The sequence below is a fragment of the Pecten maximus genome, chromosome 15, assembly GCF_902652985.1.
Source record: "Pecten maximus chromosome 15, xPecMax1.1, whole genome shotgun sequence".
Taxonomy (NCBI): Eukaryota; Metazoa; Mollusca; class Bivalvia; order Pectinida; family Pectinidae; genus Pecten; species Pecten maximus.
Window position 1 is genome coordinate 22,972,078 of NC_047029.1, and position 26,218 is coordinate 22,998,295.

General features: G+C 35.9%; 2 protein-coding genes across 2 annotated transcripts; one reads left to right on the forward strand and one right to left on the reverse strand.

Moving 5' to 3' along the window:
- The first annotated feature begins 149 nt into the window (after positions 1 to 149).
- On the forward strand, positions 150 to 15,478 carry LOC117344290 (cilia- and flagella-associated protein 221-like). The gene is made up of 22 exons (XM_033906985.1): positions 150 to 409; positions 1,270 to 1,457; positions 2,241 to 2,336; positions 2,711 to 2,811; positions 3,989 to 4,092; positions 4,405 to 4,561; positions 4,919 to 5,039; positions 5,161 to 5,272; positions 5,509 to 5,561; positions 6,121 to 6,273; positions 7,448 to 7,540; positions 7,777 to 7,969; positions 8,831 to 8,961; positions 9,719 to 9,799; positions 10,056 to 10,163; positions 10,669 to 10,863; positions 11,389 to 11,541; positions 12,325 to 12,425; positions 12,762 to 12,851; positions 13,026 to 13,142; positions 14,034 to 14,105; positions 14,404 to 15,478. The coding sequence occupies exons 1-22, from the start codon at positions 271 to 273 to the stop codon at positions 14,528 to 14,530; spliced, it is 2,685 nt and encodes an 894-aa protein (XP_033762876.1). The 5' UTR covers positions 150 to 270; the 3' UTR covers positions 14,531 to 15,478.
- Positions 15,479 to 17,778: 2,300 nt separating this feature from the next.
- Positions 17,779 to 26,071, reverse strand: LOC117344298 (elongation factor 1-beta-like). Its single transcript, XM_033907002.1, has 6 exons — positions 25,914 to 26,071; positions 20,507 to 20,632; positions 19,467 to 19,648; positions 18,969 to 19,094; positions 18,640 to 18,707; positions 17,779 to 17,952 (listed from the first exon to the last, which is right to left on the reverse strand). The coding sequence occupies exons 1-6, from the start codon at positions 25,991 to 25,993 to the stop codon at positions 17,863 to 17,865; spliced, it is 672 nt and encodes a 223-aa protein (XP_033762893.1). The 5' UTR covers positions 25,994 to 26,071; the 3' UTR covers positions 17,779 to 17,862.
- Positions 26,072 to 26,218: the final 147 nt, after the last annotated feature.

The following is a 26,218-nucleotide window of genomic DNA, read 5'->3' on the forward strand; positions in this document are numbered from 1 at the left end:
TTTCGAAATAGAAGTTCTAAATGGTTTATTACTAACTATTGTTCATGAAACTATAAAATTCCATTCGATCTGGTTGAAAAAATACTACACCAATCCTTAAATAAAACCAAATTACCGTTGTTATGACGAACTATTTTACTACTCCCTTCATATGGAGTGATACGGTCGTAAACAACATGGCGGAAAGTACCTTCTAATAGAAGGAAAAAATCATGTAGACATCGAAGGAATATTAACAGTTATACAATGGTGTATTGAATACAAAACAAAATGCCAGCCGTTACTGCAATGAGCAGGGCCTTTACGGACCCCATGGGTCTGTCTGGCGAGAAAGGTCTGCTGATAGACACCATGCAACTCGTCGAGCCGAAGAAGCAACAAACGGTTCCTAATCACCTGTTAGAAACAAGTATGCTATGGCTTTAGTCACTTTGTTGACTTTAACGAAAAGATACCATTTAAATGACAAATTGTATTATCTATTGATGTAAAATCATGTGCTTTTCAAATCGATATTCGTATTAAAACTCCTAGCACAGTTGTGTGAAATATCAAAAAAAATATCACGGGAGTTGTAGGATCAGCACATGCTTTATATTAATTCTACAGAATAAACTGTAATTACTTACATTACAGTATACTTACTATCTAGTTCGAGGGCACAAGACTCGTCAACCAATACACACATAATCTATCCATCCCAACAATCCCCAATATAGACCAGCCGAGCACAATATGACGAAATGAAGTTCTGCAGAAATAGTTTTTTTTTTCAAACTTGATATAGCCTAATATAGAATCTGTTGCCTGTACTCTTCAAGATTAATTCATCTTTGTTCAGGACTGATTTTCGGTAAACAGAGGTGACACCGAACAGGAGATGTTATAGAATATGTCAGCTCGAAGGTGAAATAAATTGATTTAGAACATAAATTAAACAGGTAACAGATTTTGTTATATCATGTTTCCCGTGGTTTTTGATCCAACAACTTTCACAGCCTATACAGCAACTAATGCTTAATAAAAAATGTCAATTAATTATTGCCTGGTTTCATTCAATAGTACATGCATGACATATTAATCAATCATATAAATATATCCAACTCCACTGATTAATAAGTCCCTATACACATCTACAGTACTCTGCTGCTCAAAATCATCCATTTGAATTGACTCTATTTTGTAGAGATGGTAAAAGCAGAGCAAAAGCCCAATGAGTCACATTTCTTATCCAGGAAATGTTCTAATGACAAATTATCTATTTCACAGAGATCTACTCCACCGTCTCTCAGAATGCCATGGTACAGGCAAAACCTGCTGTGGTGCACTTCGGGGGATACACTCTGCACAAGAAACAAGTCCAACAACTCAGTATTGTCAATGCCTCAACCGAAGTCATCAGAATGCATATTATACCACCTCAAACTAAATACTTTTATCTGAAGTATAAAAAAACTGTGAGTACCTGTATTTAAGTGCTTCTCAATATCATTTCAAGATATTATGCTAAAAGTGGTTAAAAATAAGCCCTCCCCAAATTTAAACTTTAACGCTTCAACGCTAAATTTTACACTTATGGAGGAGGACTGATTTGAGGATAAATACAATACTGTAAACAAATCATACAGATTTAATGATACTAGTAATCATAATTTAGTGCTTTCATGCTTAAAATGTTCGACTGAATTATGATTGTATAAATTATAGTTCTTATTAAAAGTTTTCTATGACAAGTTAGTCGAGTACTGCGGATACACTTATTTATCATTGCACAGATCTTGGTAATTTGCTAAAATTCTAATGCACAGAACTAAGTCTATTTACAGTATCCTGAAGATTATCTTGTGAAACATCCAAATCTGTTAATTTTTAATGTACATTATATTGTACTTACTTTCACAAACCAACATTCCAGATCTGACAAGCTTTTGATGTTTATTATGTGGCATACTAAGTATATAGATTTATATTTGTATAGGTCAATTGCCTAGTTTTGTTAAAACTATAGGTTCTGCTATGTAAAATTTCAATATTTTCAGAATTTCTATGGGACTCAACAAAATGTTTTACCCTAGATACATGTAGAGTTATCTTGGCATACTTGTATTTGTATTTGTATTTACAAAGTTTACATAGAAAAAACAAACACCACAAACAATTAGGTCTACTAGCAGATATATTGTGATACATTGAATGTAATAGTCCCTTGCTGACCATGTTTTTGTATTTTCGTATTACAGGAGAGATTAGTCCCGGGCCTTACAACAGAATGTACTATAGAGTTCACCCCAGACGAATGGCGTTACTACTATGACTGCATCCGGATCAATTGTCCTGTATGTGATGACATGTAGTATAATATATATAACAGAAAACAATATTTTGCATCATCTCTATAAATATACATGAAAAATAATTCATTGAATTTTGAAAATAGGTTTGAATTGGCTTCATTAGGCAGTAACTTTATGGAATTTTTCAGATGTGTCCCTGGAAATCATTTTCAAAATTTTGATGAGTCCCAATAGTAAGAATGTATAGCAGGAACTCAAAAGGATGATTAAAATATATCAGAGTCTCAAAAATCACTGATTAGGGTGTCTATAAATCTATATTATGTATTTGGAATGAATTTATTTTCTCTGATAAGAATTGGTGTGTTGTGTCAAGGATAACTTGGTATTTTAAGGGTTTGATGTTTAATTTTCAGGGTGAGGAGAACTTGGTCATCCCCATACATGCCTACCCAGTGATGAGTACGGATGACTTTCCACAACAGTTTAGTTTTCCCCCAGTACCTGTAGGACACAAGTAAGTCACCAAACAGTTATGCTATCCTACAACTCTAGTCCCCCTTCCTAACCCATCAGTACCTATAGGACACAAGTATATCATAATGCTATCCTAAAACTCCTTTGTCCTGACCTCAGCTCAGTACCTTTAGGACACAAGTAAGTCACAAATGCTGTCCTATCACTCTCTAGTCCCCACCCTCACCCAACCTATACAAGTATCCTAATGTAGTCCTAAAACCTTGCCTGACCTCAGCTCAGTACCTTTAGGACACAATAGCACCTACTATCCACGACTCCAGTCCCTATAAACACCAGACGTAGTTAGTCACCACTGCTGTCCTTCAATTCTCTAGTCCCTACCCTCACCCAGTACCTGTAGGACACAAGTTTATTATACTACTGTCCTACAACTCTCTAGTCCTCCCCCAAGTACTGTAGCACAAGTTTATATACTGTAGTCCAATACAATCTAGTTCCCACCCTCATCATACCTGTTAGAATTCTGTAGTCCCCACTGCTATCCTACAATTCTGTAGTCCCCGCTGCTATCCTACAATTCTGTAGTCCCCGCTGCTATCCTACAATTATGTAGTCCCCGCTGCTATCCTACAATTCTGTAGTCCCCGCTGCTATCCTACAATTCTGTATTCCCCACTGATATCCTACAATTCTGTAGTCCCCGCTGCTATTCTGTAGTCCTCACTGCTATCCTACAATTCTGTAGTCCCCACTGCTATCCTACAATTCTGTAGTCCCCGCTGCTATCCTACAATTCTGTAGTCCCCGCTGCTATCCTACAATTCTGTAGTCCCCGCTGCTATCCTACAATTCTGTAGTCCCCACTGCTATCCTACAATTCTGTAGTCCCCGCTGATATCCTACAATTCTGTAGTCCCCACTGATATCCTACAATTCTGTAGTCCCCGCTGCTATCCTACAATTCTGTAGTCCCCACTGCTATCCTACAATTCTGTAGTCCCCACTGATATCCTACAATTCTGTAGTCCCCGCTGCTATCCTACAATTCTGTAGTCCCCACTGCTATCCTACAATTCTGTAGTCCCCACTGATATCCTGACCTACAATAGTATAGTCCCAGCCCTACCCTGTAGTTTCTTGGCCAGTTTCTGGTACCATTACAGTTGTATTGTATTTAGTCCCGTTCCTATGTACATGTATATATTTTGTTGTAGGATGACCAAAGTGTTTCCCCTACGATGTGAAGCACCTATTGACTTTGAATTCAATTTGACATACATCCAGCCACATCCGTCGTTTTCAGTGCAACCCATGACAGGTGGGTATTTTGTTTTTAAGTAATATCTAAAAATTGCAAGTTTTATCTTTTTTTTAACCTGTTGATTTTAGTATTTCATTTATAAAATGCATAATCTGTTATCCCCATCTGCAAGCTTGCAAACATGGAACATTTCAAAATGTCTGGAACAAAGTTGAGTAGGACATAACAGGGAAATTATTTCAACATGATCGATTCAACTTCCTTCAAGTTACATAACTCAAACTTCAAAGAAAAATGATTTGTATACTTGGAAATACTTTTCGAGTCCAAATAAGAATTGTATTTAGCTTGTCTTGTGTGTGTTTACAGGTGTAATACCAGCCCATGGGGAGAGTGAAGTGTCGGTGACATTTGCTCCGTTGGAGTTCCTTACTGCTATGATGAAGATACAGTTAGTGATATCACAGTTCAACTCCAAACCTATCATCTGTAATTTTTGTGGAACCTCACTACCAGGGATGCTAAAGTAAGTTATGTTTTTAATGTAATTAGCTAAATAAATCAAAACAAGTAACCACACATTTGATCCTCGATTCTATGGATATTGAAAAATATCAGTTTTTCTTATGTCTTAATTAATTTGAAGATATTTGAGTCATTCTCATGTCTTTATTAGGGAGATATTTGAGTCATTCTCATGTCTTTATTGGAAGGTATTTGAGTCATTCTCATGTCTCCATTGCAAGATATTTGAGTCATTCTCATGCCTTTATTAGGAGATATTTGAGTCATTCTCATGTCTTTATTGGAAGACATCTAGGTTATGCTCATGTCTGTATTGGCAGATATTCTGAAATTATTCCCATATTTTTAATCTTTATAGGGAAATATCAGAGCAGGAATATGAAGGTGAGGAAATTCTTGACCCACGGTCTCTAACTCCACTTGGAAGGTCACGAAAGAAAAGACAGAAAAGCAAACCGAAAAAACCTGAAGTTCAGCAGGTTCGTACATAACAATAGCTGGCAATGTTTGTTACTGCTATGTACTGTTAATATACCTGGATCTGTCTAGTGTTAATTTATCCTGACCTGACATTAGATAATGGTGTTATTATGTTAACAGGACGTAGAGTATGGAGGAGTGAGGTTTCCACCCCAACTAGACACACCTTATGCTGTTGCTCAAGTTTTAAACCAAGAACCAGGCAAATTACGAGCTAAGGACATGCGAGAAAGTAAGTTACAACATCTTAACTCCCTAAACATTTGTTTAGACATTGCTTTTTAATTGAAGTCTACCTTTGTTACATGATTTTGGAGTTGTTACAAAAATTATAGTTTAATTAAAGAGAAACTGACCTTCAAATATTGCTGTTAATTCAAAATATTGAGAAAGATTTAAAACTTAACAATATGTTACTATTTTTATCCCTGTTTCCCATGTTAATGTATCTCAACCCATTTTTTTCAGCTGTGATATCTAAAAGCAAAGACAAGCCAAAAGCTGCCACACGACAGATGAAAGTAAGTACAATTTCTAAAATCTTTCAGCACGTCATGGCTTTGTTATTAATATATATGATTTAGTATTTTCATAGATTTACCTGGTTTAAAAAATGTATATATATTCTACTCTATTTTACACAACTGTTTATAAGTACATTGTTTTCTGATATATATTTCATATTCTTTGTATATTTCATACCTGTGTCCTGATATGCAAAACTATTTTTGAGCAATAATAAATATGTTTCTGGTGTAACTATGAAACTGTTCATATTATTAGTCCCCTACATGTGAAATCGGGGGAGCTATTGGTTTTTCCCCCTTCATCTGTTCGTCCGGCCGTCCATCTACTCAGTTTTCCACACTTTTCTCAGCTATATATGCTTCAAGGTATATTGGTGAAAGTTGATATGCAAATTCAGTATGAGTAGCTACAGATGAAGTTCAAGTTTCAGGGTTTTAGGTTCAAGGTCACTGTTACTATTTTTAGCGAGGGCTGTTAGGGGACATGTATTGCTTTAGCAATACCCTGATGCATGCTTGTTGATAAACTATTTGATGATGTGTTTGTTCCCAGGAAGCAGTGTTTGAACACAGTGTACGACAGAATGTGTATGAGGAAAGACAGAACCAACTAAGATGGCAGGTGAAGCTCGGTGATGATCAGATCACAAACGCTGACAGAGAGAAGATCCTGGTGGCCCGCAACGATGCATGGGACCAGTACAAAGTAAGTATAGTAAAAACCTGTTGAATTTGGGCAGGTGCTTTTTGCAGTGGATGAAAATCCTGAAAAAACCTTCTATCCGCATAATTTGTAGATTACTGTATGTATGATTACGTAACATCATAATGTATTGAAGGTATATATAGAGAAATGTATGTAACATCAAAAGGTACGAAAAATTAACATACAAGGTTTGTACTAATGTATGATTTTGTAACATACAAGGTATGTAGGAAAATGAATGTAGCATTATAATTTAATGTGCAATCATTACCATAGAAGGTATGTAGAAAAAAATGTATGTAGCATCAAAAGGTACGAAAAATTAACATACAAGGTTTGTACTAATGTATGATTTTGTAACATACAAGGTATGTAGGAAAATGAATGTAGCATTATAATTTAATGTGCAATCATTACCATAGAAGGTATGTAGAAAAAAATGTATGTAGCATCAAAAGGTACGAAAAATTAACATACAAGGTTTGTACTAATGTATGATTTTGTAACATACAAGGTATGTAGGAAAATGAATGTAGCATTATAATTTAATGTGCAATCATTACCATAGAAGGTATGTAGAAAAAAATGTATGTAGCATCAAAAGGTACAAAAAATTAACATACAAGGTTTGTAGATATCTGTAATGAAGCATTTAAATGAATGGTAGTCATCTCATGTAGATGTCGTAGCATCACAATGTATGGTAATTATCATATTTCATTCTATGTCTGATTAACACTTTAGCATTATGAACTGCCACCTCGGTATGGTATTTATAGTGGTAATAAATGACAGGGCATTGCAGGCAAACATAATATTGCCATCTGGTGCAAAGCTCTATCATTTATAACCAATATAAATTAGCAGTACAGTTCATTGATTATATACACATTCCTACACCTGCTGTCATAATTCTAACACAGTTTTAACTGAAATAAGTTATTTGGTATTGAAAGCTAAACCGTTGAACAGCAATTTTGACAGTGAATATAGTAACAGTTTCTATAGCTACAATTATGATGTCATAACAGGCACATTAGGTATTTACAGTCCTTAAAGTCGCACCTCTTTGCCAGGGTGATTCAGTGGCATTGCTATACAAATGAAAATCATTGGGTTTTCAATATTTATATATTTCACTCAATGTGTATGACGCTGATTTTGTGTGTTCTAGTATGAACGGAGAGGTGATCCAATACCAGCCGATGAATTCAATCGACAGGAAACTGCAACAACATTTAAACGTACTTTCCGAGAGTCAACTACAGTAAGTCTTGCCTTTATTGTACTTTTGATACGGAAAAGTCACATGGATGTGTATTATTTCAAGTCTGTTCTATATGAGTACTATTATAATACTAATATTTTTTTGCTGGTGTTAATGAGAGTATATATATGTGCTATCTGCTGTTGGAGTTATTCTTTGCCTCCACAATTTACAAAGCCCTCTAGTCTACATGTAGATATAGAAAATTATTGCATTGTGTTATAATATCTTTATAGTTGGCACCTGATACAGCCAAATTTGATACCTATACCAATGATCTGTGGGCCGTCCGCCATACTGCACTTGACCGCTTTGCACAGGCCGGTCGTAGAGTCATCCTGCATGCTAGGGTCAACCACAAACTTAACTCACTACGGAAGATGGTGGAGGATTGGCGGAAGGAGAAATTCAGTGCAGGAATTGTGTCTCGTATGTATAGAAGATTAATAAAATCTATTACCTGTAAGTGATCGAGATCGGGTTATCTCAGTCGAGGGCTAAGATTCTGTAACATAATCCCAACCAAGGCGTTAGCCGGGGTTGGGATGTTACAGAATCTTAGCCCGAGTCATCTGCAGACAAGGATATCCCTGTCCGTGGTACAGCCGAGTGCTGGCCACCCAAACTCTTACATTCGGGTTAGGATATCCCTGTCCGTGGTACAGCCGAGTGCTGGCCACCCAAACTCTTACATTCGGGTTAGGATATCCCTGTCCGTGGTACAGCCGAGTGCTGGCCACCCAAACTCTTACATTCGGGTTAGGATATCCCTGTCCGTGGTACAGCCGAGTGCTGGCCACCCAAACTCTTACATTCGGGTTAGGATATCCCTGTCCGTGGTACAGCCGAGTGCTGGCCACCCAAACTCTTACATTCGGGTTAGGATATCCCTGTCCGTGGTACAGCCGAGTGCTGGCCACCCAAACTCTTACATTCGGGTTAGGATATCCCTGTCCGTGGTACAGCCGAGTGCTGGCCACCCAAACTCTTACATTCGGGTTAAGATATCTCTGTCCATGGTACAGGCACATGTTTGATTATTTTTCTCGCATACTAGAAATATAACAACTTATAAGCTGTTGTGAAATCTTATCATTGCACCATCATGAATGTCCCATGAAATGTCATATTGATGACGTTATTTTTGACGTGGTTACTTCTATTGACCCTGGAGAGATCTCAATTAGTTCTCTGAAAATGTCTCAATTAGTAGTATTTAAAATTTAGCTTTCCTGCACTTCATCTTAAGAGATAATTAATTGTTTCTATCCATTGTGTTACATTTTACAGAGGAACGCAAAGATAAGGTTGAAGATGAGGAACAGAAAGAAATGATCCCTGCAAATTTACCACTACACTACTCCAAGGTCAAACGACACCAGTTTGTCACCTACTCTACTCCTAATGTCAAGGACGACATGGTGAGTCAATGTTGTCTCTTAACAGTTCTCTTTTGTCAAGTCAGAATTATTCATTGTTAGCATCAGAATAAAATATTTAATTTTTATTGAATCAAACATTCAGGAATCTGTCCTCACAAGGGTTAGATACAAATGTAAATTTTTGTTAATGAATTCAATTAATTTTGTTTTACTTAACTTTTGTTTGGTCAACATAGGCTACTTAAGATTATATATTTATACTTGAATTATGTTTGTATTTACACAGGCCCCCGATAGATTCTATATTTATATTTAAATTATGTTTTTATTTACACAGGCCCCTGATAGATTATATATTTATATTTTGATTATGTTTGTATTAACACAGGCCCCTGATAGATTATATATTTATATTTAAATTATGTTTGTATTAACACAGGCCCCTGATAGATTATATATTTATATTTTGATTATGTTTGTATTAACACAGGCCCCTGATAGATTATATATTTATATTTTGATTATGTTTGTATTAACACAGGCCCCTGATAGATTATATATTTGTATTTTGATTATGTTAGTATTAACACAGGCCCCTGATAGATTATATATTTATATTTAAATTATGTTTGTATTAACACAGGCCCCTGATAGATTATATCTTTATATTTAAATTATGTTTGTATTAACACAGGCCCCTGATAGATTATATATTTATATTTTGAATATGTTTGTATTAACACAGGCCCCTGATAGATTATATATTTATATTTTGATTATGTTTGTATTAACACAGGCCCCTGATGCCCTAGGAAAGGTACCATTCACACCTACAAATGTGGTGGTGAAAAGGAAAGTACCCTTTTTCCAACTGAAGGTAAGTTATATTTGGAATCAGTTGACAGCATTGTTAGATACAAACATTATCCATATATGAATATGTATGGTGTTTACTTGAGTTCTTCTGGAATACATTTTTTTATGTAACTTTTTTTTTTTTCACTTCTTCCACATAAACTAATACTTTATTCTAACAAACCTGGCTGGTGAAACCGTATGGTTACTGTATTCAGGTTCCCGTGTACCTTTTTATCAACATATAATTATGTATGAATATATCACTAATTTAATAGGTACCCAAGCAGTACAAGATCCAGGGTTATAAACCTCATGACGTACACTCGTCCTCCGGGGGATATGTGGCGCCGAAGTTGGCACGCCCACTGAGGACTGGGGCAGAGGTGAGTTCTGGGGGAACTTTACCATAACTTTGGTCTTTTGTTCTTTTTGAGATAACCAATTATATCAATTCAATAAAACTTTTCTTCACTTTTGTTATTGACAAATCAGAATGATACATCTATTGACTGCATTTTAAGTTTTATCTGATCACTCCCATTTTCTACCAAAGTTGTCTATTATAAAAGGATGTGCAGTCTTTTTGTGAATCTTGCTGTCATATGAATAATGGTATGCCATCAAGTAGGCAATATAAAAATAAAAAAACAATGATTTTGTCTACATTTATTTTAAATGTGCTCTGCATTTATTCTTTGGCTTTGAATTTCACATGAAAAATAATCAGAAAGTTTGCAGTTCTAAAAAGAATATCATCAAATTTTTTTTTTTAAACCAGGGCTGAATTAAGTCCCCTTGATTCTGCTGTAGTTTGACATTACTTTATGTAAGTATTTGCTCATATTTTTTATTACTCCCTATTGTAATGAGTATGCTTTGGGTTGTCAGGAAGAAGTGATAAGCGTACCGGAGGCCCAAGTCCCAAGCGGTGGTGCATCACAAGTGAGGAGCAGTATGACCTTGGACACTTCAGATGAGATAGCTGTACCAGAAACAATGGAGGAAGTCAAGATTAAGCCTGCCCCACTCATCGCTCCGGCATCACTATTCCAACCTGTAGAATACCCATCATTACATATATTTGTATGTATCTCGTCACCTGGTCCAGGGGGCAAATCTCACATTATATACAGATGTATTCGAGTACCTTAATTACCACATGGCCTATACAGAGTTATGGCCCTTTACGTCATATGCCCTACCCTGTAATATACAGTTATGCACCTTTGAGCCATATGCCCTACAATGTCGTATCCAGAGTTACAGACCTATGGGACGCCTGTCTTAACTATCATATATAGAGTTATGGCCCTTTAAGTCCCATGCTATGCAATATCATATACAGAGTTATAGCCCTTTGAGTCAGATACCCTAAATATCATATATAGAGTTATGGCCCTTTGTTTCCTTCTTAGGTTAGTGGGATGGAGATCAATGATCATGCATGGCTTGTTTATTGGGATAAAACTAAGATTTGAATAATTCAAAGGGCAGCAAACAATTGAAGGTCTGATCATTCGGATTCAGATAATTGGGTTATTATAAATGTACCAGCGTACAATAGAAGCTGTTATTGACACTGTTGTTATGTTTTTATTTGTTCTACAGAATCCGTCCCCTGGGCTACAAGTTTTCCAGTCTCCCATGCCGTATGCTGAGGTTGACTCAGACTTCCATCTGTGTCCGTTGCCGAGATACTTCAGGGCAGATCATGCCTCAAACCCACATGCTGCCACACAGAGGAAATACCTAGATAGGGAGGTGAGTTAGGTCGTCAGTAACCTAGAGTTAGCCTAGGTCATCAGTAACCTAGAGTTAGCCTAGGTCATCAGTAACCTAGAGTTAGCCTAGGTCATCAGTAACCTAGAGTTAGCCTAGGTCATCAGTAACCTAGAGTTAGCCTAGGCCATCAGTAACCTAGAGTTAGCCTAGGTCATCAGTAACCTAGAGTTAGCCTAGGTCATCAGTAACCTAGAGTTAGCCTAGGCCATCAGTAACCTAGAGTAAGTCTAGGTCATCAGTAACCCAGAGTTAGCCTAGGTCATCAGTAACCTAGAGTTAGCCTAGAGTTAGCCTAGGTCATCAGTAACCTAGAGTTAGTCTAGGTCATCAGTAACCTAGAGTTAGTCTAGGTCATCAGTAACCTAGAGTTATCCTAGGCCATCAGTAACCTAGAGTTAGCCTAGGCCATCAGTAACCTGGAGTTACTGATCGTTTATATATAAATATGTTTTACTGTACACATTGATGTCAGAAATCGAAGTCCAATTCTTTGACATGGATATAATTCTTGACTAGCTCAAATGTCTGATGAAATTTTCTAGGTATGTTCATTTGCTTGCGATGTGTTACTTTCGATACAAGTATATCATGTAACTTTGACTACACATAGTTTTCCTACATTTCTATTTCACTTAAATACTCTGTGCTACATGCATGTTTGCATATTCAAGTTACAATGACTTTTCCCAGACCATCAATTTTACTAATCTTTCTTGTTTTTTGTTTTTTCATAGTCTGTAAATTTTACATTAATCGTTTAAGGATGTAATTCGTGGGATCATGGCATGGAAAAAGTTTCCGTCTCAAGGACTAACATCACTGACCAACACCCTCACATTGACCAATGTCTGGGTCCCAAGATGGTATGTACATTTATACAACATTGAGACAGATTAGTTTGTACTGGGTAGAATAGTGTGACAGATAGACAATTATACTACCAGGGTTAGCCAAAGTCTAGCTCCTGAGTATGTGACTGATACAGGCCCTCGATGCCTCTTTGTTTGATCAATTTTAGTGAATACATTATATTCTATTCCTATTCTTTGGACATAAAGCAGGAATCAAAAATTTAGAAAAAATAAATACCGGGGGGGGGGGGTAGATATTGTACAGATACAATGTATTTAAATTTAACACTATATATACAATGTATAGGACTGAATTGTTTACACTATATATGTTCCGTTGTATTTTAGGGATGATCCATTTGGAGGTGAAATGTTACCAGCCTCAGTTCCAGCACTTCTCGACTCATTACCGGAGGATGACAAGAAAAATATTGAAGAGTGAGTAAATTCCAACCCTGACACTGTCTCCCACAAATGTTACTACATAATAAAATATAAACAGCGATTGTTGCCATATCATTCACAGCTAGCTGTGACAGGTAATCTATATATAGAAGCATCAACATAATGTCATGCTGCATCTAATAGTAGAATAATTACTCCAATTTTCAGAGAGGAAGCCGATGAGGACTCGACACCTCCAACAGGTGTGATACTAACTCCAGGCATGGTTAATGCCCAGTTCCCAGTGCTTGATCCCAATGGACCGTCAGATGAAAAAATGTCAGCGTAAGTATTAAATCACTTCTTTACTTCTAGAAATTGCCATCACTTGATCAACTTCTTTCGTTTTGTGATGTCAGGGGACTTACAGGTAGCAGTGTACAGTAAAAATGCCCAATTTTGAAAAATATGACACATGTCTTAGATATGTAAACATTGCCAGTTAACCCTACATATAAACTCTAATAAAGTATATATACTTGTAGTATATATACTTGTAATCTGTACAACATTTGCAATTTTAATACAGCTCTGAAGGATTAGTTAACTGATATTTTCTGTGATTTTTAGAGCTGTGAATACCATGGTAACAGCTTAAAAAATGCTGAAAAATTGCAAAATATTATATTTGACCCAAAATGACACAATTCTCTACACAAATTTTTTTCTGAAACCTATTTAAAATTAAATATCTATATCCCAAAGACAGAAATAATCTTGTTTTGACATATGTTGTAAATTAAGTTTTTCCGCTATCTCACCTTTACTATGGGCATCCATTTTTCGCTGTAGGCAAAACTAAATTTCCTGTGTAAACACACTTGTGGAAAATCCGGAAATTTAAAATCCGGAACCAATTTATTAATTTTTGTTTTAACAAATGTGAAGCCTGTATGTACTTTTTCATACTGAATATACCAATTATAGTGTACATTTATTTTTTCATTTTTTATGCATATCATAATACAGGAGTTATTTGCTTAACAAAAATGCCCATGGCCAGGCTGTCCTACTGTAGTGTGCTACCATAGTTCTAGATGGAATTTATCCTTGAGTTTTCTATTACCTTGATGACTTCATTGTCAGCTTATAACTAACCCACTTTGGAGTCAATTGTGAAATGCTGATGTATTGTAAAAGTGAAATAATGTTTCATTAACCTGTTTTTATCTTCAGGGACTCTTTCCCGTATGGAAACAAATTACCAACAACCAACATTCCTGTTTCCAGCAATGGTCCAGTTCCAAGGTAAAGATTTAATTAGATATTGTTAATTTCTTTGTCCAGAAACTGCACAGATCCAGGCTAAATCTGAACATTTTAGTAGTCAAGTTAACAATGTTAGAATCAAAATTTAGCTTTTCTTATCTTGTTTACATTTTGGTACAAGTTTCCCTTCAAAATAAAATGTCTGCCATGCCTGATCAACCTATATTATTATAATTTGTCATGCATATCTTGACTAACACTTGGACTATTTTGTCATGGGAACACTCATTGGAGATTTTAAAGATAAAAACCGTTTTTTTTTTTTCTCTTTATACAGAGAGAAGAGGGAACAGGAGATGGAATACTTCATGACCAAAAAATACAATCGCCTCGGAGCCAAAATACAGGCAAGAACCACAGCTCTGAACCTCCAAGTGACAGACCCTAAAATCCTGCTGCAGTGAAGGCAGCCAAGCAGTCGGGTTAATATGAACAATAATGGTCTGGTCATACAGTAATGGTGGCATACAGTAATGTGTGTCATACAGGAGCAGTGTGGTCATACACAAAGTGATTTACTGATTCAAGCAAAGCTGCTTATAAACTGTGATATTTTACAAAGGAAGACAATTTTTTAATTCACTTTTATAACTCATGAATCTGCAAAGCACCAAATATAAAGTAAGGCATTATCATCCCACTCACATTGCCAAGTGCTTCATTTGATATTTCCATAGTGTTTTTCACTAGTAAGGCATTGGGAGTTTAAGGGAAAAGTCTGCAGGAGATTTAGTAGAAACCCAATAGTGTATCCCCTATAATTTGCTTTGGACAACCTCTTAAAAAAAATCAAATCTCTGGGTTGATAAATTTAAACAACTTCTAAAAGTGTGACAAAATTTGCCTGTTGGGTGTTAAATGAAGATATGTCAGGTTTGTCCAGGACGACCTTGACCTACTTTCAAGGTAACAGGGTGACCATCTGTACAGCTTGTATAGACATTATAATCTTAGGGGATACGTGGCTGGTGGTATTGCATGCTGGGGTGAAGGAGTTTTGACTATTGGATAAATCATGTTGATCCACATTCAGGTCCCAGGGGTCACAAAAAATTGAAATCTAAAATAACATTCATTTTTATAGGTCGGAGGTCTAGGAGATAGGAAGAAAATATTTGGCTTACAGTATGCTTAAAGCAGGTCATATTGTTACAATATCGTAGATGAACTTTAAAAAAAATCTGTCTTCTTATTAAGTTTCTTGTCTATGTTGTTCTGTTGTGTTTGATGTAAAACAAAGAGAAACAAAAGCCTTTTGTATATATAACATTAAATTATATTGTACTATTGTGAACATAAATTGCACTGTAAATTGAGTGAATTTGTACTATTAAAAGTCATTTTCATATAAATATGTTGTGTTTACTGTTTTAAAAATAGAATTGGTCTATTCATCGTTGTAATGAGGCCATGTCAGAAATATTGTAATACATATCATAAACAAGACATCACAACCGATTCAGATCCCCTCACAACATTGACCAATACACAGCCTTTTATAAATCTGACATGGGCCGACAAACCCATATCCTATTTCTAAAAGGCCTATAAAACATCAGAATTGTCACTCAGGAACGCTGCTAAATATCATTAAAAAAATCATAGTTGAAGATTTAAAACTACATTTTTGTATATGTATTCAATAATTAACGCAGTTTGTAGGCGGAGGACAACAAAAAAAGTATTTATAGTAAGAGTTTCGACCTCAATATGGAACCGAGATTGAAATGCAAATTCATTCAGATCATAGTTGTAAGCGTAGGAAGCTTTAGGACAATCAGATATAATTAACAAAGTCAAAAGAATGAGGACTTTGAACATCTATTAATAGTAACAGTGGTGCTAATTTTGACCCCAGTTGGGTGAACCATTAATATATTTAATGAAGTCTGTACAGAGAGGATGTCCAACATCTGTTTATATTAACAGATGGCCTAATTTTGATCCCAGTTAGATGGAAGCTGAACTTGTACAAGAGATGGTGATTGTGAATAAGTGTATGAAGTTTCAGGACAGTTAAGCAATTAAGTCTGTTGAACATGGGCTTCAAAAATGAATTTTTTGTAAGTGATCTCGGTTATATGACGGCCAGGTGGTTGAAATGCAAACTCGTACAAGAGACAATAGTTGTGATCTGAGTAAGCATGAAGTTTCAGGATCATAAATGAAGTCGACTGAGCAAGAATGTTAAAAATCTATTTATAGTAACAACGACCTTAATTTTGACCCGAGAGGATGTTTTTAAGTGTATGAAGTTTCTGGAAACTGGACATCAAAATTCTATTTTTAGTAACAGTGACAACATTTTTTACCCCAGGTTTTTGAAAGGAGAACTCTTACATGAGATTCAGGTTCTTTTCAATTTGATCATTAATGAAGTTGGTAAATCAAGGACATTGTTTGATAACACAATACACATTACAAGCATACTAGCCTATCCCTATATCCCCTCGCCGATTTGTCACCAAGGGATAATGAATGACCTTACATGGGGACTGGGATAGCTCAGTCGGTTAGAGTATTGGACTATTCAATAGAATTCACACCTGATTTAAATGCAAAACTGGTACAGTCAAACCTTGATGATTCAAACTTCGTTGATTCGAATTTCTCGATGATTCGAACTTCGTTGATTCGAATTTCTCGCTGTATCAAACTTTTTGCTTGGGAACTAAGGAACCTATGTATGATTCAAATTTTTATAAATCGAAGTTTCCGATGTATCAAACTTTTTTCATGGCCCGTTAGCTATGATATTATAGGTAATTGACATCTCATGATTCAAACAAAAAGTTTACCTGTACTGACCACTGGACAGGTGTTTGTCGCGACCCCTGCGGCAATATTTCACACCCCTCCCACAAATGCCCCGACTGACAATAGGGATAACGATAGCATGCAATGTCACTCACGATTATGGGGTTAATTATTAATCAGACTAAATTGATAGATCAATGGTGTATTTAGAAACCATGGCATTTAATCACTCCAGTAAACCATACCGGTAGCCGTCTTTAATGATCTCCGCCGCCATTGAAATCAGCGGTTGGTAAGTAAATATTACGGAACAGTAAAACAAGCGGATCAATTTTAAATGCAAACTATTAGCGATGTCTTCACTCATATTCAAAGTGTCACGTTTCAAACTTATACATAAATATCCTTGTAAATCAGTTATTTGTCATTCAATCATGCATCTCCAACTGATCGGCATTCCGTATTTCATATGCACATACATTGCAACGTAAACACGTGTCGTTAGCAGAAAAACCGTTAACATAAGTGTGCATTGTACTTTTGCTTTATCTATTAGACGGGATATAAGTGTTTTGTAACATAGATACATAGTTTGTTTAATTAAAAAATACTTGGGTTTAATTGACGAAAAGTGTTTTTATTTTGTTGGGTTTGAGGTAAATTAAGTAAACTTTTCGATGTGAACCTGACAGGCGACGATCAACAAGAAGACACCGAGGACATATAACGTTAACAGATATGGTCATTATCAAGAAAACATTGATCTATTGTCAACCATGAATTAATCGAAGTCCCGCTGTTTCGAAGTTTTTCTGTTAGTCCCTTGAACTTCGAAACATCGAAGTTTGACTGTATTTATCAAAGAATTTGCAGAAAGAGAAAACAAATCCTGGGATGTTTGTTGTTTTTTTCACAGTTTTATTATCTGCAAATTAAGAGCACTTTAGTCCCAGATCTCCAAGTAGGAGCATTGTCAACACTAAATCTTCTGGAACAAGTGAATATCCACAGACTGCACAAAATCTTCAAGGTCCTCTTCGATCTTTTCTGTGATGTCATCCACACTGACCTGCAAGTCACAAACAATACTGAATTACGCACAGAAGATCAATCACAGAAACCCATAACAAAATTAATCGGGGAAACATTCCCCAGATAATGTAGGTCAAAGGTCAGAATGACCTACTTTTGGTTAGTGTAGAAGATGGAACCCAGATAAGATAAAAGTGTAGAAGGATGGACAGACACAATGCAAACTTTTGAGGGCCAAATAAGAAATGCAATTCGACCAACAAATTATTAGGTAGACATGGCAATACAGTAATTCTACCAACAAATTATTAGGTAGACGACGATACAGGAATTCTACCAACAAATTATTAGGTAGACATGGTGATACAGGAATTCTACCAACAAATTATTAGGTAGACATGGCAATACATTAATTCTACCAACAAATTATTAGGTAGACGGCGATACAGGAATTCTACCAACAAATTATTAGGTAGACATGGTGATACAGTAATTCTACCAACAAATAATTAGGTAGACATGGCGATACAGGAATTCTACCAACAAATTATTAGGTAGACATGGTGATACAGGAATTCTACCAACAAATCATTAGGTAGACATGGTGATACAGGAATTCTACCAATACTCATAAAGTAGATGTGATGATACCGAAGTTCTACCTTTTAGGTTGCCATACCTGTCATTATCTATTTTGAAATATTGGAAATAGAAAATGACTTACCTTGTCGTCCTCCACAACCATGGCAATTTGTAATTTCTTGATACCAAATGCAACAGGAACTAATTTTGCTGAAATGAAAATGGATACATATATCAGTAGCCTAATCATGTAGAAAATTTTGAATATAAATCTAATATAGATCCACTTATCTATTCTTATTTTTTATCCATCCACATGGAAAGCTGTGAAGAATTACATGTATGCTAACCTTGACTCGTTGAGGTAATAAGTTATGATTATTTTTTTCATGCAAATTGGCCTAATAGTTAAATCTTTCTTCGACTTAAGAACTACCATTTTTGATGCTGATAATGTTGAGAATCACCCACCTGCTCCCCAAAGAAGACCATCCTTGGTGATTTCACGGACTTTCTTTTCTACATCAGCCATGTCTGTCTCGTCATCCATGGGTTTGATATCTAGTACTATATTACTCTTTGCGATCACAGCTGGCTCTGAAATTTAAAGTCAGCAGTCAGTCAAAAGACCATTATTATACTACACAAACACATAATGAAAGTATTACCACCACAGGGTACAAAATTCCATAGCAAGTACAGTTCGTTGTCCGATTCTGATCAATTTTTTGACAGCAAGTGACATTGACCTCTGAGCTGGTGACCTTGAACTTTTGTCAATTTTGCTTCCCAATGTCATATTAAACATGTTGTCAGTAAGAAACTTTAAACTCCAGCTTGGTAACTTTGATCTATGGTTATGTGAATCAATGTAAGTCTTCAATCAACTCTGAAGAATTTCATACCAATAAAAAAAATTCTAAGTAGAAGGGTAGAAAGTTTGACATTACATTTTACCAGTGTACCTACTTTTAGCTTTCTTTGCTGCATATTCTGCTAATCTCTTTTCTTTTAATGCAACTGCTTCAGCTTCTTCCTCAGAGTCATCTGAACCAAACAGGTCAACATCATCGTCATCATCATCATCATCAGCAGCCTTGGAATCTCCTGCAGGTCCGTATTTTGCAAGATCTTTCTTTTGACCACCAAATCTGTGAACAATAGATATTTAAAGTCAATAGTAGCTGAGAGAACAGATGTGGATACAGGGAAACAGAAGACACATTCATCTTCGAATGTTTGGATTCTGCTTCATTTGACCAATTTTTGATGGAGCATTTTTGGACATCATAGTCAAAGTGAAGAGACTCCCATGATTTGTCTAAGACATCAATTGAGGGACTAAAACAAATGAGAACTGGTCAAATTGTACAGGTGGTATGCAGTGTCAATATAAAGGAGAAATGCTTGGAACAACTACAAAACAGTATAACTGACAGGGGGTTGCTACAGCAGCAATGTTCATTTTTAAATTGACTGTATAACATAGTTATTGTGAAAACTATATAAATTAATACCATGAACACAGCCAGATCTGTGTAAGCTGTAAAGATCACTCTTACCATGACATTAATATGTAGATAGTGTGCCCACAGCTTGCTAGATTGTTAGTGTTCAGAGGTATCCTCAACCATGAACACTTCTTTTGCCTATATAGGGAGTCCTCTACCGTGAACACTGCTTTTGTAGTGTGCCTCTAGCTAGGTTTGGTTTGGTTTGTTTTTGTTTAACGTCCTATTAACAGCCAGGGTCATTTCAGGACGTGCCAGGTTTTGGAGGTGGAGGAAAGCCGGAGTACCCGGAGAAAAACCATCGGCCTACGGTCAGTACCTGGCAACTGCCCCACGTAGGTTTCGAACTCGCAACCCAGAGGTGGAGGGCTAGTGATAAAGTGTCGGGACACCTTAACCACTCGGCCACCGCGGCCCCCCTCTAGCTAGGGAATCTCGGATAAGCCAGACATCTGTCTACTCTTTAGTGGGGGTGTATATAAATATTTTAGTAATTACCCTTTTCTCTCTGAATCGCTGTATGATTTGATGTGGCTGAACCATCTCAGTGCGTGTGGTAGGTCAGCAGGTGGAGCCTGGGATAGTGACGAGAACACCACAACATCAGCTTGTGAGGGCTGGAATCTGTATAACAACAAACAACACAACATCAGCTTGTGAGGGCTGGAATCTGTATAACAACAAACATCACAACATCAGCTTGTGAGGGCTGGAATCTGTATAACAACAAACATCACAATATCAGCTTCTGTATAACAACAAACAACAAAACATCAGCTTGTGAGGGCTGGAATCTGTATAACAACAAACATCACAACATCAGCTTGTGAGGGCTGGAATCTGTATAACAACAAACATCACAATATCAGCTTCTGTATAACAACAAACATCACAATATCAGCTTGTGAGGGCTGGAATCTGTATAACAACAAACATCACAACATCAGCTTGTGAGGGCTGGAATCTGTATAACAACAAACATCACAATATCAGCTTCTGTATAACAACAAACATCACAATATCAGCTTCTGTATAACAACAAACATCACAACATCAGCTTGTGAGGGCTGGAATCTGTATAACAACAAACATCACAACATCAACTTCTGTATAAAAACAAACATCACAACATCAGCTTCTGAATAACAACAAACATCACAACATCAACTTCTGTATAACAACAAACATCACAACATTAGCTTCTGAATAACAACAAACATCAGCTTCTGTATAATAACAAACACCACAACATCAGCTTGTGAGGGCTGGAATCTGTATAACAACAAACATCAAAACATCAGCTTCTGTATAACAACAAACACCAAAACATCAGTCCAAGAAGACTGGTATCTACAAATTAAAGCAACAAAACCAAATCATCCGCTTGAAAAGCAACACACCAAAACTTCAGTGTGAGAAGAACCGTATCTACAAAACAACAAACACCAAATATCAGCTTGAGAGGGCTGGTATCTTGACATCCTGTTGGAGTTACCAACAAACTATAAAAGAATCAGTATAGATACATTATTGAGTTATTTTAATACGTACAGAGCATACAGAGAGCCAACAAATTTGGCACACGGATCTAGATGTGCCTTTTTCCTGGTACAATACCCATCTTCACAACGGCATGTAATGTAAAGAGGGTGCTGTATGTTTTAATATTAAAATATGATTCTTAAAGCTCAGTGAGAATAGATTATCGTCGTTAGCACAAAGCTTGCCTCACCATTGAATATCACTATATCTAATCACCAACTGGAATCGTATTGCATTACATGTACTGGTATACTGTTACTTCAACAGAAACTATTTCAATATTTGCAGGTAAAATAGGCATAGTTTAAATTAGGTTTGGCAGTGTAGAAAGCATTGAAATTATGATTATTATGAAACATATTCGAGTCCTGAAAGCAATATTTAACCCCCACAGCAACCAAGTATTAGAACCCTAGTACAATTATGAAGGAATTTGCTGATGTCTTTCCACACTTGCATCAAAAACTTTATTAGACATTAGATTTGACATCAATAGTTAGAGTCCAAAATGTTTAAAAATAAAGAACTTTTCAAAATGTATTCATTCTGACGACTCTGAAGAGTAAAAGTTAAGTGATTTTACCTTTGTTTTACAAGGGCCTGTACCATATCCATTGGAAAAATAGTGACATTTTTTTTACTGAGAAATATTATCAACAGATCTTTTTTTATGTTTAATTTAGCTTCAATATATAGAAACTTGTAACATAAGTACATCTGCTTGAAATACATATTGATCAACATATCTTGATACACAAGAATTCCACGGAAATGGAGGTGTCGCCTGTGTATGCGAATAATTAAAGGGTCATAACTCTTTAAAATTAGGACTTGAATAAAAAAAAACAATAACAAACTTGTCCACAGTATTATGATAACGAACATTCTAATTTCGCAAAAAAAATTAAAGGGCTATAACTCTTTGAAAAAAGGTCGAATAAATTTGGTTAACGAACTTGTCCACAGTATTATGGTAACGAACCTTCCCATGCAGTTTCAAATTAATGCAGTAATAATTATTCAAGTTATTGAGTGGAAACCATTTTCGCAAAAAATTAAAGGGCCATAACTCTTTTAAAATGGTGCGAATAAATTTGGTTAACGAACTTGTCCACAGTATTATGGTAACGAACATTCCCATGAAGTTTCAAATTAATCCTGTAATAATTATTCAAGTTATTGAGTGGAAACCATTTTCGCAAAAAATTAAAGGGCTATAACTCTTTTAAAAAAGTGCGAATAATTTTGGTTATCGAACTTGTCCGAGCTATCATGGTAATGAACCTTCCCATGAAGTTTCGAATTAATCCGTTCTAAACTACTAAAGTTATCGCACGAAAACCATTTTCCGGCTGACGCCGAAAAGTAATACCTATATGTCTCCTTTTTCAAAGGCGACACAAAAATGATGACATTTGAATAATTCCTGTTTGGGAAAATATGAACCTGAAATTGGGAAAATACAATCTTACAAGGGGAAGGCACTTATATTTGGCCCCAAATGTACCAAAAACAAAACAGTCACTGTTTTAATCTAAAAGCAACCCTCTTATCAAATATCAGAACCCCAGTACACTTATAAAGAGTTCACCGATACCTTTAAACACTGATGCCGGGATGACAACATAAGCTCCCCCTCTCTTTGAGAGGCGAGCTAAAATCTGGAAATGTACATGTATATGGTCATCTTACCAGCTGAGACTAGCTGTATTTTCTCTATAGCCTTGTGGTGACCACTCAGAAAGCTAGAGGTCGGTAAGTTGAGGCCAAGCACTAGCGCTGCAGGGTATTTTTCATTACAGAAATTGACAATTGAAGCTTGTCATGTTACCATATTCTTTAAATATGTGACTGCTAATCGGACATATTTGTGTCTTTTTGCCAAAAAAACCCAAAAACTTAATTCAGACAACATTCAAATAGTTGCATGCATCACATCCTAACCAGAGCTTTTTCTGAAGGCATTTTGGGGCCAGTAATGGGCCCCATTCCTAATGGAAGTAATTCATATTTATGCCAAATTTCCAAAATTTGCACTAGTTTATAATTATTCTTGAAAAAATCTTTCCCGATCACATTCACCAATTTTATTCCCAAAAAGTGACAAAAAGGCCCCATCCCAAACCAGTTTTAAAAAAACCCTGCTAACCATCAAAGCACTTATGTGTTAAATTGTAAGGGAAATAATTATGAAGATCAGCATGAGAAACCATTTAAACCACAATTTTTTTCTAAAATTCTTATCATTTCAGACATTACTGCTCTGGCAATACTCACTTCTTCTATCTGTACAGTAAAATAAGTCTACTGTTAATTAAATCAATATCAATCCTGACCTATTATGCTTTCATTGATTTATCTAAATTACACTGCAAAATAATCGCAGTAACTAACACTCAATATCAGGTTGGTGGTTTAATAGTTAAGTTCTGGTTTGGGCATCTCCATTAGCCAAGGATTCTGATCATATTACACTCCACGAAATCTTGGCAGATATAGTCATCAGTTCTGGCCCTCTAGCGGAGATTCGAAATAACCACCCTTTAAGCATGAACTTTTTTACCAATCAAAATGAGCGTTACCAATGTACTTCATCGACGATGATTACAAACACACCGGGAGGCCTAAGCTTGTGTCATTTTAACGAGATATGTAATCAGTAGAGCTGAAACGAATGTTCGCGAATGAATACCAATTTCTTGAATATTTGAATAGTGGAATCGTATTCGAATATTCAGTACGATATTTAATTATTTACTTCCCTTTAATCCTTTGATCTGAAACATGTACAAACATTCCATTTGAGTTTGAGAGCATTTCCAGCTAAATTCCAATAAATCTTAAGCAGAATGTAAGCTATGCTTAGGGGTTTTAACGTACAAAGGTACTCTAAATCTAACATAGCAAATCATCAGATGATCTCCGGGCCAAACTCATTGAAAACATGTTCAAACGTCAGATTTCCGTTCCATTCCAGCATTCAGTTCAACATAAAAATACATGTATATACAACTATTTTGACATGAATAAGTTCCAAAACGCATGAATGAAAAGATATAAACATTTTTCTGACATGACATTGTAAATAAGGTACAGTGCTGCTATCTTTCATATCAGTACTGTGTAGTGTCAACCATGTGGTGCGCCATATGCATTACATCAGTTACAAGCGCTCAACCGACAGAGGAAAATTTACCATGTGGACAGCCCGCGGTTGTTTTATTTCATGTTATTTTGCCATTACATTGAATGTAGAACATTTACATACGGACCCAATGTAGTGAACATTGATTTTTATTATTATTTATTGGTCTTACAACGCAAATATTCCTTCTCTTGACATTGACAATATGACAGACACAAGCTCGTCAATTAGGTAGGCCAGCCATGTTAACATTATCGTCAATAGGCGCACTTGGTGAAGTTGTTTACGATTATTAAAGTGAGCTTCTGAACAGTGTATATATCACTGTTACTTATCTAAAGCTTTTCAGTCGTCTATCCAGCTTAGTAAATCAGAAATAGTTACATTTTCTTAAGTGTCAACTGTATACTCCCGAATATTCGAATACCATTCGAATAAACCAAACGAATATTCGAATGCCAAAATCTGTTATTCGTTTCAGCTCTAGTGATCAGTGACTTTGATCAATTGCACAAACACTGTGAATATTTCCCAAAAGATTGTATGTTTCTGTATTTAGGTAAAATGCCATGACATAGTCAACAAGGTAGCTCCACTGGGCACTGAAATTTGTGTTTTTTGCAATGTTAATGCCAAGCCTGAATGTAAAACACGATTTGATTGGAATGCCCTGGGATGGTTAATAAAAATGATTATAACTGCCAAGGGTTTGTGGAGTGTAACATAATCAGGAGCCTTGGCTAGCAAAGATGTGGTTTGGGTGGAGGAAAGAAAACTGATATATATATATTACCGTGGAAACGGGCTTCATTCGTATCACAAACAGAAGACTCATTTCGCCTACACAGCCTGTTCTTACCGGTGCTTCATTAACTTTTCTTTTGTCTTAGTTATAAGGACAATTGAGGATCTAATAAGATTTTGTTAAAATTCCTTTAAATGTAATGCTTTATATATTATAAACTATTCTATATTGTTTAGGAAAATCATTTCAGTCAATCACAAGTTACAGCCCAGAATATCGTAACTAGCTAAGAGCCAAACTATTGTACAAAACAGTATTGAAGGTGGAATGGAAACAAATCGTTGTATAAAGCCTAGGCCTATTCAGTATGGCAGTATGACAGTACTACAGTTGTCTGCCAGGCCCAGTATACCTGTGGTGCAATTTTACACAAATGAGAGTCAATCTTAAAATAATCAACAAAAAAAGTTTACCCTTCAATGTAACTTTTGTCTGAAACAAAAGTGTCGAGTGCTTGCTGTCCAGCACGGCTTTTAAGATCTCCAAAACCCATTTTGATGTGACTGCTGATGATTTCAACGTGGTCTCCTTCACCGCACGGTTCTCGAAAAGACAGGAAGTAACGTGCCGGCGACTATGCAAAATATGATTTTTATTGGATCTAAATTCATTTTTTTATCAAATATTTGCTTTATTATTAATATACAAAAATAAGTTACATATTTTTAGATTTTTAGAATAACTAATGCAATATGTAAAATGTTTTTACCGTTAAGTG

Coding starts and splice junctions, on each gene's coding strand:
- LOC117344298 (XM_033907002.1), bottom strand. CDS start 25,993: ATGGGTTTTGGAGATCTTAAAAGCCGTGCTGGACAGCAAGCACTCGAC. Junction 19,095..19,466: donor TGCAGCAAAGAAAGCTAAAA/GTAGGTACACTG, acceptor TTTAAATTTCAG/AGCCAGCTGTGATCGCAAAG. Junction 18,708..18,968: donor TGGTCTTCTTTGGGGAGCAG/GTGGGTGATTCT, acceptor TTTTCATTTCAG/CAAAATTAGTTCCTGTTGCA.
- LOC117344290 (XM_033906985.1), top strand. CDS start 271: ATGCCAGCCGTTACTGCAATGAGCAGGGCCTTTACGGACCCCATGGGT. Junction 5,562..6,120: donor CTGCCACACGACAGATGAAA/GTAAGTACAATT, acceptor GTTTGTTCCCAG/GAAGCAGTGTTTGAACACAG. Junction 13,143..14,033: donor TCAGATGAAAAAATGTCAGC/GTAAGTATTAAA, acceptor TTTTATCTTCAG/GGACTCTTTCCCGTATGGAA.